The sequence below is a fragment of the Mus caroli genome, chromosome 3 (genome assembly GCF_900094665.2).
Source record: "Mus caroli chromosome 3, CAROLI_EIJ_v1.1, whole genome shotgun sequence".
Lineage (NCBI taxonomy): Eukaryota > Metazoa > Chordata > Mammalia > Rodentia > Muridae > Mus > Mus caroli.
Window position 1 is genome coordinate 135,132,617 of NC_034572.1, and position 18,585 is coordinate 135,151,201.

Sequence of the window (18,585 nt, forward strand, 5' to 3'; positions counted from 1 at the left end):
GGCCATCACTGGAAAGAGAGGCCCATTGGACTTGCAAACTTTATATGCCCCAGTACAGGGGAATGCCAGGGCCAAAAAGGGGGAGTAGGTGGGTAGGGGAGTAAGGGGGTGGGTATGGGAAACTTTTGGGATAGCATTGGAAATGTAAATGAGGAAAATACCTAATAAAAAATGAAAAAAGAGAGTGTGCTATATGCATAATTTCTATTGTATATACAATTTTGTAACTAACATACACCTCTTTGATGATAACTGTCTACTTGACATTCTGAGATGTAAAACTATTACATCAGAGGACAGACATTACAAATCTTCTCATGGATGCTACCCGTTAAAGACTGAAACAATTTCTAATTCATTCTCAGGGATTGTTTTAATTATTTTGACAAAAAAACTTGAATAAAGCATTCCAATATGTCCTTTACCCACAGTTCTCATTTATAGCTTATCATATGTGATATAATCTTCTTGCTCTGATCACCCCTTAAACAAAACAATCCTCATATGCATACATACATACTCATGCATACTCGCACATGCACACTTGCATTCAAATTCAAAAATTTTAAAAATTTTAAAATATTATGTGCCTGTGTTTGGTTAGATCACTTGAGGTTGTAAGACAATGTTGCTATGCTATCCTGTTTTAAATAATTCAGAGTTCTTATTACAAATAATATGAACAAGGATACTATCTCACGAATAGTTATATAATAGAACTGGGACACTAACCGTTTAGTTGAAAGTACATGTACTTTGCAGTGTTGTGTAGAATGCTTGGATTAATTACTTTAACCCACACACCTTTACATGTTCTCTTGACAAATCTGATAATGGTCACTGATATAACATACTTTAAGCAGTCTAAAATATGTATTTAACACGCACTACCTTCAAATATGAATAAAAGTAGGCTTCATCTTAAAAGACTAAATGAAAACCATCAGAAATTAGTAGGTTTTTTTTTTTAATTATGCAGCTCAGCACTGTTGTAAGTGGTCCATGGAAAAGGAGCTTCAACTACTGAAGTAGCATCCAAAAAGCCATTGCAAAAAGGAGTGACAAATAGTACATTGTTTGGAAAAGATTGCTGGATAAATATTAAAAACATCTACATGTTCCTAAAATTAAAAGTCTACAACTGTCTACCTGTGTTACTTTATTAAGCTTCTATCTTCTGTGCCCTACATATACATCTAAAGAATGGAACCTTTGCAGAAAACACAGCTTATACTATTATTCTCAATTTTAAGGACAACTGTATATGTTTAGGAATCCAAAGAGAATGTTGCTCTACTAAGATTAAATCTAACCTCAGGATCACAATGAATTTTCAGTACATGAGCCCAGAATTCTTTTTCGCATCTATGCAATAATTCTGCAAAGACTCTTCCCCTTTCCCTTCTCATGGAGACACAGAGCTCAGACTGTGAACTGCTGACCACGCTCATTACATTTCTGACTTATGACAGGAACAAAACCTCAAGGACCTAAGGGAGGTTTTATTTACCATCCAGAGCTGTAGTTAAGGCTAGAATTATTCAGTATTCCTCCCCCTCCCCATCCCCAGTAATCCTCTCTTGCAGTCAAACATGCTGCCTGCTTGTCTTGGCTCATGAAGAGATGATCCTTTTCAATCAACCCGTTTCCGTTCTTCATATGGGTCTTGTGTTAGTCTGTCATTACCTGCACTTGGGAATAGTAACATGAATATCCCTGGAAGGAAACGCTTCCAGACACCGTGGAGAGGAGAACAGCACCTGGAGCCCTTTCAGGATAGAACTTTTCTACCTATGCTGCCCCTCGAACTTCACGGGGAGTAGGAACAACCAGGGACTCTGCAGGCAAGTGGCGATCGCTCTGAGAGACATGTAAGAATCACCTACTGTTTCATAAGAAAACTTAATTCTGTCACAGCCTTCATACTACAGTTTTTTATCTTTAGATGGGAATATCTATCCCCAATACTTCAAGGGGTTATAAGATTCAGATGGTTTAGTTAATGTAATACTTAGTATAATACCTGGCTTGCATTAGTCATTTTAACTTTCATTTAACATTTTATCTCACCCATTTAGTAAATACCTGCTCATCCTTGATTCTTGTTCATGTGTCACTTCTCTGTGGCTACTGTGCTAACTTGCCATTTCATACAGAACTAGCTCCGTGATGTCCTCGTGGTCGGCCAACCTCCCACTCTGACTGTCATGCCTGCTACACCATGATGGACTATATACACACTGGAAGCTAAAATAAACTATTTTCCCCCAAAACTGCCACTTGTCAGGATATTCTACCATAGCACAGAAAAATACCTCATACAGAAATTGTCAACAGAAAAGTTGCTTTGGTTCTGTAGTGAACCTGACCATGATGATTTCTGGAAGGGTGTGGAAGAGTTTGCACTTGAAGTGCTGGAATGTGCTGTGGGCAGAGCTTAGTGGGTCATTCTTGTGTATGCTAGGAAGACAGGAGTGTTGAGCAACCTGAGACACTGGATACACATCTCTTCAATGTGTCTCAAATGCAACTGGGCTAGTGGCCATTCATGTGAAATTTTGGCAAAGAATCTGGTTGCATTCTACATACGAGGTGAAATTTTATTTGAGGCCGAATTTAAACGAATGGGTTAATTTCTATGAGAGAGGACATTTCAGGCAGCGTGATGTGGAGTCTGTGGCATGGTTATTCTTGATGAGTCTTATGCAAAAGGAAATTTAAAATGTGCAGTTTGGGAGGGAAAGGAGTACTAGGAAGCTTGAGATTCCAGCTAAACCATGTGCTGAAAAGCATAATGACAAGATTACAACCAACCATTGACAAGAACCCTCTTAGGCTACATTGAATACCAGGAAAGTTACCCTAAAAACCACATACCACCACTTAAAGTTCCAATTTGTGAAAGGAGACAGGCCAAGGGGTTTCCTACTCCAAGAAAGCAAGTATTTAGGGATACTTTTCAGTGAATACAGCATATAAAACCTGCTTAGAAACATAGCCCAAGGACATGAGGCTTCACTCATAGCTGGTAGCAAAACTCCTTTTCCACATCATAGTACTTTTGGTTGTAAGAAAGATATAATATTGAGGATGTCATGGGACCTCCCCACCATGATCTCAGAGAGTTCCAAGGCTACATAGCAGAGTGAAAATCCTGTGAAGGGGCTCCAAAGTCCATTACATAAGGGTATAAAAATAAAGTCTATGTTTCAATGGAGACCCCCAAGCTATCAGAGATGCCAGATTAGTGGGACACCTACCTAGGAAAGTTGTATAGGGGAATAGAACCATCCCAAGAAAGAGAGATGTACTATATACTGCAAAGCTAGATGGAAGAGTCATCTAAGGTGAAGAGAAGTCTGGTGACTTTTGAACTGCTGTGTTGTCAGTTTGCTTTGGTCAAAATTTTCTTTACTATGGCCCAGTTCCTTCATTTTTGAATAGTTATGCATACTCTATGCTGTGGATATTGAAAGCACATTAATTTGGGTTTATGTGTTTGTTTGTTTCTAATATCAGATAACAGTGAAAAGACAGCCTTGTCTTTGGGCTTTAGAAGAGACTGTATTTTTTAACAGTATTGGAACTGTTAAAGAATATGTAAACGTTTGAAGTTGGATTAAATACATTTTGTATCATGAGATGGCCATAAGCCCATGGGGGCCGGGCATGTGATAGTGCTATTTGAGTGAGAAATTCCCTCATGGGTTTGAGCTGCATCCTCAGCTGGTGGTGGTGTTTTAGACGGTTAACAGACTGAATGAGATAAAGCTTTGCTGGAAGAAACACATCATGGGGCGGTGAACTTTGAATTTTGATAGCCTGACTCCATCTTCTCTTCTCTTCCCTTCCCTTCCCTTCCCTTCCCTTCTCTTCCCTTCTCTTCCCAAATTTTGATAGCCTGACTCCATTTTCCCTTCTCTTCCCTTCCCTTTTCTTTTTCTTCTCTCTCTCTCTCTCTCTCTCTCTCTCTCTCTCTCTCTCTCTCTCTCTCTCTCTCTTTGTGGGGGGGTGGGGGGTGGGGGGTGGGTGTGGGTGTGTATCTGGAACTACAAGTCAAAATAAATCCTTTTAAAATTGCTTTTCTTTTTCAGAGTATTTTATTACAGCAAACAGAAAAGTTACTAAACCATCCTTAATATAATTTGTAATCTATCTCTACTAGTGACCAAATGTAAATTAAGTTTTTCCATGGTATTTCTTACATCTTAGTGTACTATTTCTGCAAGCAATATTTTCCTCATCAATTTCTGTAACTCTAACACTTAGGATGTTGCTTGTAAAGGAAATAAGGAAAACTGTGAACTTCTTATGTGAATTTCTAGAATAAAACGGAAAAGATTCACGCTGTAATGGGAATGTATTTATGAAACATTGTCAAAAGTATGAAACACAACTATGATTTATAGTTAATACACTCTCTCAAAAAATAATGTCAATCTTGAAGTTTCATTTTAAATTATGCACATAAGAATTAGGAATCTATAGCACTTATAAATCATGTATTTGTGATGAGCTCAAGGAAGGGAAAGGAAATCTAGAGGCTGCTGTCAAAATCCATGCCAAAAATGTCTTTAAGTATGCAATAGTTATCATTTTAAATATACCTAAGTATATAAGCATTGAAATTAAAACTTTTAAACATATGATCCATTTTAGAAATATGCTATTAATTTAATAAAACCAGTTTGTTATGGAGATAAAATAAAATGTGGTAGATGAAACAATCTTTCATTTAGTCATTTATAAGGTCTTTATTTTTCGAATGCATATTATGGCAGAGTAGATTTAATTAAGACCCAATTCCAAATGATATTAGAGAGTAAGTATGCAGCACTATTTATTTTCTCTACCTACTAGCAGTTCCCTGTAAGCTGTCCAAACTGGAGCTATCTGGCGAGAGGTGGGGAGAAGTCAACAGGGATCTTAAGAATACAGCTATACACAACCACTGAGCCATGATCTTTGCGCCTTTGTTGATTGTCATGATGTCAGCACTCTACTCCAGCAGTGGGTAATGAGAGCAATTAAAAGCAACCATTGTCAATTTGGCAAAATAAGAGAGTCCAGTGCTCATTTCCAGTAAGCAAAGCCCCCTTCACCCCTCTTACCTCTGTCCTTGAGAGGAGGCAGAGTGGGGTGGAGGTCTTTATTACACTCATTCCTTTCTGTGCAGCATTCAATTGATCTTCTTTGATGAGGAATGGGAGTGTCCTAAAATGAAATGCCAACAGCTATTAGTGGGTGTCCTCCATATTTCAATGCCATACCATCTAAAATTTGGACAGATTGTCACTAAAAAAACCATATTTAATATTCTAATAATTTTGCTCAAAATCTTGAAAAGAAAGGTTAGTTTCCACCAGAAAACTTATTTCAAATTATAATGTACCATTACAGCATTTCCATTTCAATAAAATATTACTGTACTTGTAGCAACCAGAGTACACTGGATAAGCAAATAATGAAGTCTTAATTTAACCAATAAATACTCTGGATTTTAAAGATAGTCTAGCTGGAAACTAAGTAATATGTTAATAGCTAATTTTAAAAAACATGGTTTGAAAATGAAGAAAGAATTGACTATTGAGAATTTTCAATTATTTTGCAAATTATTCAACATGGGATAGCAATGTCAAAGGGCTTACTTTATCTTGTCAATGCAAGTTACAAAGTAAATTCAAGTTATTTTCCTTACACGACATTGAAAATCTGACCCTTCTAGTCCTAGACATCCAGAGGTGACAACAGGCGTTCCAGAGTCATCTTCTTCTATCATTGTGAAGCAGTACCCATCTGTGCTGAAGACCAAACAGGACAAGGAAGAGAGTGAGGGAAGAGAACACAGGACTCATAAAAATAAAGTTAAATTAATTCCATTGGCTTCATCATAGACAGGGAAAAGTCATGCTGTTGGTTTTGTTTGTTTTTTGTTGTTGTTGTTGTTTTGTTGCTGCTGTTGTTTTTCCCTACACACTGTTGAGGACCTCCCAACATCTGCATCTATGAAAGTAGATGCACTGATCATTAAAGTTGTTTTCTCTTCACTTAGAAACTCAGGAAAGAGGAGAGTGAAATTTCCATGTATCATTAATTACCATTAAAAATCATTTATATTCTCAGTGAACTTATCTTGTCCCTATCACCTTTCCAGACAGACAACCTAATACCATCCCTACCCTTTATGTGAGGAGACTAAGGGTCAGAGAACTTTAGTAGTTTCCCAAATATCACAAAGTCACTGAGAAAGAGAGGGAGGCAAAGCAAAGCTGGAACCTGTGCCTGAGAGTGCAGGGATTGGCTCTCATTGGAGGCAGTGAAATACACACATCTAAGGCAGGGTGGTGGAAGATAGGCAGAAGTGGGATTAACCAATCACAGCAGAGGCGATGCAGGCTAAGGTTCTTAGCTCTCTCTCTCTCTCTCTCTTTGGACTGGCATGGCACAGCAAGACACTGAGCATGGCAGCAAACACTACTGGGTATGGATAAGAATAGAATTTATAGAAATTTTTTTGATTTTAGTAAATTTTAATGTGTCCTAAATAAAAATGACTTTCAGTTGTTACATGACATCTAATCTTCTTATTGATCATTTGAAGATAATACCATTTCTGTTTTACATATGGTGAAATTGACTTCGTGAGAAATTATAAATATATATAAGGATGAACAGAAACAGTTACAGCATTGGGCCTTGAATTGGAAGTCCTCTTATTTACTCCCACTCATTATCCGCTAACCTGGGAATAAACGGAAAAGAATAACTTGTGTATACAGGGCTGTGTACAAAGAGATAGATTCTCCTCATAAATCAGGACTTATACTGTGGGTTTCCAATAAGTCACAAGCTGCCATCCGTGTCCCTAGAAAGAGAGCATGGAGTCCACATCTTCCATCCCCTGCTCATCCATATGCATGTGCAGTGTCCAAGGCGCGTGACAATGGAGTGCCAAAGGTCATGGGAACAAAGCTGTGAGAGCTGTATGAGCCGTGATTTGTAGGTCTGTCTGCTTGCATTAGTGGGAGCAGCGTTCAGCCATGCATTAGCCCTCGAGTTACCATCAACATCCTTACAACTGTTTACTTAGTTTTTAGGTCTCAAGTGATCCAACATGTCTCAATTTATAAAACATTGAAGGGCGGAGCTGGAACAGACTAGTGACTGGCTGGGAAGGGGAGTGATAAATCCCTGTTTGACTCTGGTCAAATGGATGCATGATGCTGTAGAAGAAAAAATGCCTGTGAACAGTCCACCCTCAAATTCTTTGGAGCTTTTTACTCAACGGACTGAAACCTCAGCGGGAGTGTAAAACACACAGTACTGAAGGCAATATGTAAGACGGACCTTCACCACAAGCAATCTGAGTGAATACTCTTCATGTGGTTTCCTCTGTGTTCAGGCTATTGGTGAAAGTATTTCTCAGTTGAACTTCCTAGGCAGTAGAGGAGTCAACATAAGGCATTAAATCTGAGATGATATAATGTATTACTCAAAATCGTGGTGTGCAGAAATGGACATTAGGGTAATCCATAAGAACCCCCCACCAAGCAAACAAGCACAACTAAAGGGAGGGAAGGGGGGAGTCAAGTTGTTGGCAACTTATGATACAACAAAATGAAGAGTAAACCAAGTTTTAAAACTAAAAACCTGTTTGCAGATCTGAGAGCTAGAAATGTGAAGAAGAAGGGGGATAAAGATATTGTGCAGAAATTAAGAGCAACTAGTTTCTCTTGCAGAAAACCTGATCCCAACTCCTAGCAGCCATACAATGGCTAAAAACCATCTGTAACTTCATTTCCAAACATCCAGCACCTTCTTGCTTCTCCAGGGTTTGCTAATGGGTATGGTCGACATACACATGTGCAGGTAAAATACCAATACAAATAAGACAAACATAATATGTATGTATGTATGTAAGTACATATGTGTGTATGTATGCCTGCACACATGATTGCATATATTAGGGATAGAGAGAAAGAAAGAGGCATCCTGGAATATAGGATCACTATACAATGTCATAAATTTAGAAAGAAATAAATATGTGGAGACTATGAGAGGAGAAGGAGAGAAAGATTTCTTTGTTGATTATCTACAACACAGCAAATATATTTTATAAACCTCATACTGGAGTGCCTGTCCAACAAAGGACATTAACTGGTAACTAGCAGAACAATTACAGAAGGTGGAGCATTACTTGAAATCCTTTAACTCTGTAGTAAGCACCAATGCTCTGGAGTCCAAGCTGGCCAACTATTCCCACCATCAAGATGCCTATTGGGTGTCAGAAAGGGCAGTTACTCCCTGATATCAGGTTTTAAAAACTATTCTGCTGCCCAAGTATCCAAGCTTGTGTCACCATTCTCATAGTGTAGGAGCCAATGAGACGAAGAACTATGAAGGAAGTCAAAGGAGGAATAATGTTATGAAGTGAAATGCATAGGTGACTAATGGATGAATCGTTGGGTTACAGTAATGGTTATGAATGTGGACAGTGACACACAGCCAATGAATGTAACTGACAATTAGTGAGTTGTCCCTCTGTGTCACAGGAAGGAAAGAGGCAGTGACAAATGGACTGAGAATTGGGTGAACATTAAAAAAATCAGTCATGGATTCTCAGTGATACAGTAGTTACTCAATAAAAATGCAAAACACTCAGCAAGTTAAAGGTGACATGAGATCAAAGTAATATTTGTTATAATCCCCGATTCAATAGCTCTTCAGGTTCATGTTTTATTTTTTAATGTGTTCAGTATTCTAAAAGCAAAGGAAAGTTTGAAACACCCAGAAAGAAGGAAGGAGACTGACTGCTTTAGAAGACTTAGTGGTCCCTAGTGAGCCCACACTAGCAAGAGGGGGTCTTCCTGTTTCAAAGGTTTGGGGGAGTTAGTGATTCTCTGTTAGGCTGCTATGCATCTAGAGACTGCAGTGATGTTAATTCTTCTCACTTCTAGTCTATTGGATTTACAACAGCCTTCTGGGACCCAGTCCCATTGTGAGTTATTGCTGAGGTATAGAAAGCAGTTTCACAAGTCATATACAATGGCATCAATAATACCTTTATTCAAAGGGAGGGAAATAGGACTAGAAAGATAGCTTCGAGGTTATGGCTGAAAACCACTCTTTAATGCCTCCAAGGACTGACAGTTCCCAGCGATCAATAACTAGCCCTGCACATTTTCAAAGTTGTACCAAATTCTTGAATGCTTGAATTTCCTTTGAGTTTAAGTTTCGATCATAATCCATTTTAAAGAGCAGACTGAGAACACTATGTCTTTGAAAATACTTGTTTCACTTTCAAGGGAGCACGATAAGTTTTCAAATTTTCCAGCACAAGTAATCTAATGGAATACACAATTTGTACAGTTGCTATTTGATTTTGTAGATTTTTATCAGTAAGTAGCCAATAGCTCACATACAGCAGTTTTGTCGAGGACAGTTCTTTTTTTTTCGTATGTGGAACACACTCAAGCATCAGGGACCAAAAGAGGCAGCACAAGGAAGAGGCAGTCTCGATTTGAGGAGAACATAGACTATTCAGACTGATTCTAAAGGGAAGACAAAAACTTCAGGCAGCAGGGATAGAAACCATAAGCTAGCTTGTGTTTTCACCAACAGGCTGTGGAAGAGCAAGGAAGGGTAGGCTGTGGCAGTTTCCAAAGCTGCAGATTCCTAAGGGTTTTATTAATCATCTTCTTCCCTAACCTATGACATAAGTGGATTTCTATAGGCAGAGGGAATACAAAAATATTACTGTGTGAGTCTCTGTTCTTTTCTCTTTTGGGTCATTATATGGGAAGGGGGTATGAAGTTACCAGCATTGATGACAAAGTACCCATATGGAAGTTGCCTTTGACTCTGTGTTTGAGAACTGTCTCTCTCTCTAGCCAGCATCCTTTGCTGCCATTCACACTGGCTGATTTTTCTATGAAGAACTTATTTTTCTATGAAGCCAACTTTTTAAAATACTGGCCCAATTTTATATTCATTAAGTATCTGTAGATCTTTACATATAGATTTTTACTCTTACTACCATTTGCAGAGCCTTACAATCTCTAATAGTCCTTCAAAAGCGCTCCTCTCTCCTGTTTTATTTACCTGACCAATCTGTATATTAATAGTGTTGCTGGAGAGAATTGACATTCTCTATCTCTTCTCTGAAATCTCCACTGGATAATCTAAACAGGCCCAATACTATTTAGTTTTGATTAAACCAGTTACCAAATTGGTCCCATTTACTCTCAGGTCTGAGAATGAGATGTAAAAAAATACTTAGTTCTTATAAAAGCCTTCAACTGACTTAAAATATCAGAGTAATGACAAAATCACAGGTCATAGTGGAGGAGTCAGTGTTCTCTTAAGTAAAATTATTTGGAATCCACACCTCCAACTAGAAAAGATAATCTCACCATCCATGGTGTTTAATTTGGCTGGCCAACACTAGAAAAATTGATAATAGCATTGTGAGATTTTGCTTATAATTTTCTGTTTCAGTTAGAAGGTTCTCAATTGTTAGAGCCATTTCATGATCTTCAATAAATTACCTATCTTGAAATACAAATTACCACAAAGCATAAGTTATGCAGGGCCCATTTGCTTGTCTTTTCCTACTTGGGGCAGGCATAATGGCAGCTACCAACATTTTATGTCCTATTGTTTGTTTCCTATGAAATAATGAGAATCTTGATTTTTTTCTACTAGTCACAAGGCCTTGTCCAAACTGCAGTACTGTCTCTTGTGAGAATATGCTGGGGCCTAGCAAACACAGAAGTGGATGCTCACAGTCAGCCATTGGATGGATCACAGAGCCCCCAATGGAGGAGCTAGAGAAAATACCCAAGGAGCTGGGGGGATCTACAACCCTATAGGTGGAACAATAATATAAACTACCCAGTACCCCCTGGAGCTCGTGTCTCTAGCTGCATATGTATCAGAAGATGGCCTAGTCGGCCATCAGTCGAAAGAGAGGCTCATTGGTCTTGCAAACTTTATATGCCTCAGTACAGGGGAACGCCAGGGCCAAGAAGTGGCAGTGGGTGAGTGGGGGAATGGGTAGGGGAGGGTGTGGGGGACTTTTGGAATATCACTGGAAATGTAAATGAAATGAATAATACCTAATTAAAAAAAAAAGAAAAATCCATAGTCTACCACTCTCAAAGGATCACTCTTAAACTGATACTACATTTTCTCTACTCCTAATACAAAAACTCCCTGAGGATACCCTAGAAGAAATTCCACAGACAATTTGTATTCTTAAAGAAAATATCAATTGTACTTTGTATCTCCTTGGTCTATGGCCTTTTAAAGAATATGTAATCTCTTTTTAATATTAATGCCTTTAGTGGTAATATGTGGGACTTCCTGACAGTTTGTTAATGAATGAAATAAGTTAACTTCTTAATGCTACACTGATTTCAAATATTGTATTAAAAACCATTGTCATTTGAAAAAAAAAAGAAAAATTGAATGACTCTAATGATATTTAGCATGCTCGTTAGCTTTTTATTTCACACCTGTGCTTCAAGACATACAGTTAGCTAGCATCTGGGAGGCCGAAGTAGGTGGGGTCTATGAGTTCAAGGCCAGCCTGATCTACAAAAAGAGTTCCATGCCAGAAAGGGTTCCATGATGAGATCTTGTATTAAAGGAGGAGGAGGGGGGAAGTGGAGGAGAAAGAGGAAGAGAAAAAGAGGATGAAGAAGAAGAAAAAGAAGGAGGAGGAGGAGGAATAAGAGAGTGATGGAGGAAGAAGAGGAGAGGGAGAAGGAGGAGAAGATAACAAGAAAGACAACCACAGCTGGAGACCTAATTCCTCTTTCAAACAGCTAGTATCATATGCATATTCTTCATACAAACAAGCATGTCAACTTACTATATGTGATAACTACTCACGCAGGAGAATTTCTGATCAGAAACCAGTAATTTAAATGAGGAAGTATTAAAATTATTCCTGAAAGATAAACAAATGGTAGTGATTACAAATGGATAGACCAGAGGATGGTCATGAGACAAGCACTCACATTATAAAAAAATTCTATCAAAGACTCTAAGAAGGTAAGGGACTCGTAAAGCCAGATAAGAGCACATATAGGGAAAGTAAAGAAGCAAGTCTGAGCCAACGTTTGCTAGAATGAGAAAGTGACACAGAGGAGGACATGGGGAAAACCACCTAAGAAGGGTTGACTTAGGCTTTGCAGCTCAGAAGGCTGCAGTAATGATCTGCAGTCCACTCAGCAAAGTCAGTAAATGGAATGGCTACAACACAGCAGGACACCTGGAAGCTTACTTAGAAGACAGAAATCTCCTTAGGGGAGAAGTCTCAATGGCCTTACCCCTCGCTTGTGATTATAGATGCAAACACTGTACTCACAACAGGCCAGGCTGGTCTTGAACTTGCAGCCTACCCTCTATATTTACTTTTCTAATGCTGAGATTAAAGGTGTTCACCACACATCTGGCTCAATCATTATAACTTGTCGTTGGCTAGTAAAAACAAACAAACAAAAAAACGAGAGTACTGAAGAATTTACAACCCCTAACCTCCACCTATGTTTTCTGACTTAGCCAATGAAATTTCGCAATGGATTTAAGTATGAAACAATCTTGGTTGTCTCACTACTGGATTACTTTCTAAAGGGTGGTGGAAGTGATACTGAATAAGAAACCTATTTGAGACATTTAGCTTGAGCGATTTTTGTGTAGCACAGAATCTAAAGGCAAACAGGTTATACCAGATATTATATAATCCATAAAAAAGTGTACCCTTGACCTTCAAACTGCTTTGCTAGGAGTACAAGAGTCAGAACAGCAAACTGCTCACTGCTGGTCTGTAAAGATATTAAAGCAGAACCTGAAACTTGTATAGCAATTTGATATAGTAAATTCATGTCTGCTGAAACTTACTAAAACATTAAAAAGGACAAATATTTGCAAGCGTTTAAATGAATGGCTTTAATAATTGATCCTCATGGAAGTTTAGGAAAGTACTCGTGCTCAGCGTTGTGTGTGTGTGGAGGGGTATTTGTTAACAGAAAGAGTTTGAGAAGTAATGCTTTAGAAGGAAGGACTAGAGAATGGCCTTGCAGAAATGAGACAACACCATGTGCTTCTTCTACGTCTTAGCAGTGGCTCTCAACCTTCCTAATGTTGCAACCCTTTCACACAGTTCCTCATGTGGTGATAATTCTAATCATAACATATTTTGTTGCTACTTCATAATTATAATTACAGTTATAAATTGTAATATAAATATCAGTGTTTTCTGATGATCTTTGGGGATCATGGTCCATAGGCTGAAAACCACTGTCCCAGAATAAGAACAGAGATGGTCCCTGTGATCCATCCATGAGAAGACTCACCTGGAATCGGCTCCTCACTCGCAAAATGAGCACCATGCACAAAAGAGAAATGTCCTCAGAGAACCCAGCAGGGTTGGCTGCTGATCAAGAATTCACAACTTGGAGTTCTCGCCAACTTTTTTTGATCATATCATCATAGTGACTTTGGATAACATAACCTTTGAGAACCTCCCATTCTTACCTGGGTATAAACAGTAACTATTGCATTTTCACAAGAATGCTGTATTAGATGGGTGAGGGGAATCATAGGATCAGTTCAGTAAATACTAGTTCTCTGTTGACTTCTACAAGTCAACACATCAATACTGAGTGGCATATTCACGTTCTTTTGAGGGATTCCAATGTTATTATTGTTTTATCTCTGTTTTCCTTACTACAATAAATTCAAGTTTGACCACTACATAATTAAAATCCCATCCCAATCTGGTTGCCATCTCTCCTACCTTAAATATCTCTGAATTACTCTAATTAATGCCATCGGTTCTGAATTCTACTTTTAGTCCTTGTCACATTCAACCTCTGGCTGCACCCAATGCAGCTCACATATCTTCCTCACTAACACTAGTTTCCATGACACATATTTCTGTTTGTCCCCTTGGATATTCTCCTTGACCTAAGTTTGCAATGTCTCATGGTTCTGCCCTACTTTAGCAGACAGTGTTCCACAACTGACCCTGGCCCTGTTTCACCATAGCTATGGTTTCCCTTCAACTTTGAGCTTCTTCACTCTACCACTTCATCTGGTTAGTGAAGCACTGGAGTAGATAGAGGCTGTAGGATGTTGCTCTTATACTCATAATAGAAAGAATGTCCTGTGTAGCTCCTGTCCCCCAAAGAAAGAAGAGGAGCATGGCAAGCTTAAGTCCAAAAAATCACTCTCAAGCCACAGTTCAGCAAGCCAGCAGCGCTCAGCACATCTAAGTGAGAAAAACAAACACTTCCTTTGTAAACCTGCAAATTCATTCTCTCTCTCTCTCTCTCTCTCTCTCTCTCTCTCTCTCTCTCTCTCTCTCTCTCTCTCTCTCTCTCTGTTTGTTTTTGCTTTTTTTTTGAGACAGGGTTTCTCTGTGTAACTCTAGCTGTCCTGGAACTTACTCTGTAGACCAGGCTGTCCTCAAACCCAGAAATCCGCCTGCCTCTGCCTCCCAAGTGCTGGAATTAAAGGTGTGCGCCATCACCGCCCAACAAGCCTGCAAATTCTGAAGGAGTATATTCCCTAGCTAACACTGGCCACTGCTCTATTTTATTATTCTTTTTAGATTTTTAAAATATTTGTAGATTCTTAATGTGATATCTTGGGGATGGAACTTAAACCCAACCGTGTAGTTTATTTATGTCTTATGTGTCATATACAAACAGAGAAGGAACATAATTTTACACAATATTTTTAGTGTGCCTGCATTCTGCCTGTGACCCATCACATGAAGTCAGGTGAGGAAATTTCCACTGGTGGAATCACACCTCCCTTTTGGGAACATTCTAAATTTGTCATTTTTGGACTAGGGATACTAGTACAATAACATGTATCAGAGTCCTCATCATGATAAGCGTTATAAAACCTCTCCACCCCAACAAAAATGTTTGACTCAGTTTGACGTGCCTTCCTGGCCAATGGCAGTCTAATCAGTTACTGAGATATTCTTCCTAGACTCTGAAACTGGTAGTTTCTCTCTCCATTGGAGACCTGACCCCTCTATGCACACTCTGCATCTCTGACATCACTCCCAGGAGCCATGATGCTAGGGGTAGTTAGCACTTTCTCTCTTGCTCTGCTCCAGTCCCAAGAAGCTTTGGCTTTCTTTGTACTTGTTCCCTACTGTAGGTGACAAACAGGTATCCTAACTATCCAAATGGATGTAGCTGTATAAAGATGTATACAAAGAAAAATGCTTTAGCTTATTTAAAACTGAACTCTTTGTCTTTATAACACATTATTTCCAATGTCATAGTTTCATGACTGTGACAATTTCTCTACTGACATGTGTTGAATTCATCTAAACTCCATCAGAGAACTGCTTTCCAGAAACAGTTTATTAATCTCTTACCAGTGCAAAATACTAACAATCTTGGTATGGTGAGTGGTTGCAACAAGATCGATCAGCATATATACATGGAACCTATGTTACATGAATATGCAAAGGTTTTTGAAGAACATAATAGTTTTTGTTCATTGACAAGGAGCCTGAGATCTGTGTTCTATTTATGTGTCTAGGGAAAAAGAAGACTCAAGTACCAGTTCAGGGTAAGATATGATTAGATATTTCTCTATATAGAGTACCATCTCCAGGTCATACTCTTGGAAACACTGTATATTTCAAATGGTATGAAATCATGTGTGAAAGAGACATTTGAACCATTTCTATCACCAACCTGCAGATATTGTTGACTGAGTCTTCTGGACAGTGGTGGTGGCATTTACAACGTAGGATCTTGGGCCGAGGGGTGGGGGCTGTACTCTCTCCATCCTCCTTGGTGCCCACATTTAATTTTCCAGAGCTTCGTAAGAGCATGTTATCAATAGACTTCTCTGAAAAGAATAATTGATGAGGGTTAGAACAGCCTTCCAGCCTTCGGTGGAAGAGACAATATGTCATTGAGTTAAGATAACTTGTGACAAATATTTCAAACAAAAGACATATTTTGATGATTTTATTGGAATAAATGTTATCAATCTCGCTTTTCAGATAATAAATTCAAGTCTTGAATTTTAACTAATTAATGTACACACAGTCAAATAATGGAGCAACATTTTGAATCCAGATTGTCTGAAACCTAACATAACACTATCCTTTTTTTTTTAACTTAATCACAAGGTTGATTTGAGGTAAATAATGACACTAATTTGCTTTCTATTGTTGTGACAAAACACTAGCCAAAACCAACTTGGAAAGCAAAGAGTTTATTTCATCTTATCATGTCTGAATCACAATCTATTAATTGAGGAAAATTGGGGCAGAAACCTGGAAGTAGAAACTAAAAACAACATCCATGGAAAAATGCTCCTTTCTGTTTACTCCCTCTGGCTGGCTCAGCTACGTTTTTTGGTACAACAGAGTACCATGTGCATAGGGACAGAACATAAATTAGCAATTAAGAAGCTGTCCCACAGACATGCCCATAGGACAATCTGATGAAGACAATTCCAGAATTTAGGTTCTCTCTTCCCAGGTAGGCCTAGTTTGTGCCAAGTTGACAAAAACTAACTAGTACAACAGTGCATATTTAATTTAATCAGTGCAAAAAAAAAGTGTAGAAAAACAAAAAGTTAGAAATTACACATTTCCAAAGATGTGTCTTTTCCACCAGCTTTTACAGATGGAAGTGTTCATCTGTGACACGTGACACTTCTATCATCTTTAACAGGAGACACTATGCAGGAATGATCTCCTAAAGGCAGGTGGCCTCGGTGTAATAACAGGAATTTCTATCTTCCAAATAGGCATCCAAATTGCCTTGTATAACTTTATGATACTCTGTAACACATTTCATTATTTTTAAAATTATGATTATAAACATCCAGTTTAAATTTTTCTCTCAAACCACATCTAACTGGACTATAATTTTAACAAATTTCAAGAAAATATTTGGTTGTAGATTATTTGGTTAAAACACTAAAGTTATATCTCAGAAGGAATAAATTCAATATTACAGGATATTATATGGAGTGCATTAATTGTTTTTATATACATGATAAATTAAGAAAATTTATCTGTGATAACATTTATTGGAACTTCTATGTATTAAGCTAAATAGTCAAATTTTAGTGAATAATTTGTGCAAGAATCATGGATGTGTCTAACCAGGGTAGATGGTTGAGTCAGTAAAGTACTTGCTGAGCAAGCTTAAGCACTAAGTTTTATCCTAAGCACCTATACGAAAAAGATGGTCATAGCTGTGGCCAAAATCTCAGTGCTAGGGAAGCAGAGATGCAGAGATTCCCAGGGCTTTCTGGCCAACATTTATTTAATCTAGCCATATTCTAGATTCCAGTATGTTCACACACATCTTTATGATAGAGTTGTCATCCATAAGTTAACAGGATACAGTGAAATTAAACATGTCTTGTAACATCCCTTGTCTTTTAAGCCATTTGTTACAAATCTGTTCACAGCAGAGTATCAACACCTGTTTAAAACAGTACATGTAGGTATGTCTGTATAACACTCTGCCATAGTAAATTTTTTCTTTGTAAATTTGGCTTGAATCATACCAACTTGATGACCTGAGTTGCGTCTAGGGACAGTATAATGAAAAAGCTTATGCAAAACTCTTACTCCCTGCTTCTTCCTTGAAGTTTAAAAACAAACACTTAATATTCACTTATTATGCGGAGGTCCTGCCTGCTAAGAATGCTTCTCTTCAGATGGTGAAGGAGTCTAGAAAGGTTACAGTACTAGACATTTTATTTTCCTTTTCTTCCCCTCAGGTCAGGGACTTGGAAAACAAAGCATAAAGAAATCGGGAGAACTCCTACCAAACACAGTGGGTACGGATTTCCTTCCTGTCCTCTTTTCCCATCAGGCTTTGCCTTTTTTCCTGGGAAAGCTAAGTAGGTTGAGAGTAAGCCAAAGGCTAAAGAAAAGAATCAAAAAAGAGCTCTACGACACTGTTATCCTATTAGGAAGCCTACTGGTAAGGAGTGCTGTCTGGAAGCTTCCACTCAGCTCTTTCATTATGCCATGCTACCACGCATGAGTCACTAGTTCAGGGACAGGGGCTATCTGAAGGAAAACCGCAAACACTGGAGACTGAAGGCAAAACACACAACAGAGAAAACAACCAGGAAGAAATAGAGTATGAAAGCAAATAACTGTAAAGACAACTGTTATCAACACTCTTAGCTTATTCAAAGGCACACCAGGAAAACAAAGTGCATTGCTGTGAAAAGCGAGGAACGCCAAACATATGACTCCATCGATGAAAATCTCAGTGGCTGGATTGAAAGATAAGTTATATGAAGAGAAAAAACACACCAAGGAAGAGGCTCAAGAACTTCATGGACACCAGTATGAGAAAAGCAGCATAGCAGTCTCCTTAGACAGACTTGAGAAAACAGTAGATGATCAAGCCAGTAAGTAAACCACACACTGACTTATCATGAGCTTCTAGTTATAAATGGCAATGTATAAGAATCAGAATGATGGCTCTTCCGGTCAGAAAAGCACCGGGGCAGCTGGGGCGCAGGGTCTGCTGACACTCGCCAGCTACCCACAACACCCGCCAC

The 18,585-nt window shown here is 38.5% G+C and overlaps 1 protein-coding gene across 3 annotated transcripts in view; it reads right to left on the bottom strand.

Moving 5' to 3' along the window:
• Positions 1–18,585, bottom strand: part of Bmpr1b (bone morphogenetic protein receptor type 1B) — a 157,876-nt gene that overhangs the window by 29,147 nt on the left and 110,144 nt on the right. For 2 of the 3 annotated variants that reach the window (XM_029475531.1, XM_029475532.1), the window contains 3 exons: positions 15,732–15,888; positions 5,699–5,801; positions 5,112–5,214 (listed from right to left, as the gene is read on the bottom strand). In XM_029475531.1, the coding sequence (XP_029331391.1) occupies positions 5,112–5,214; positions 5,699–5,801; positions 15,732–15,871 (346 nt within the window). In that variant the 5' untranslated portion in view covers positions 15,872–15,888. Of the gene's footprint in view, positions 1–5,111; positions 5,215–5,698; positions 5,802–15,731; positions 15,889–18,585 lie in introns of those variants that run through there. The other variant, XM_029475533.1, reaches the window with a different exon arrangement.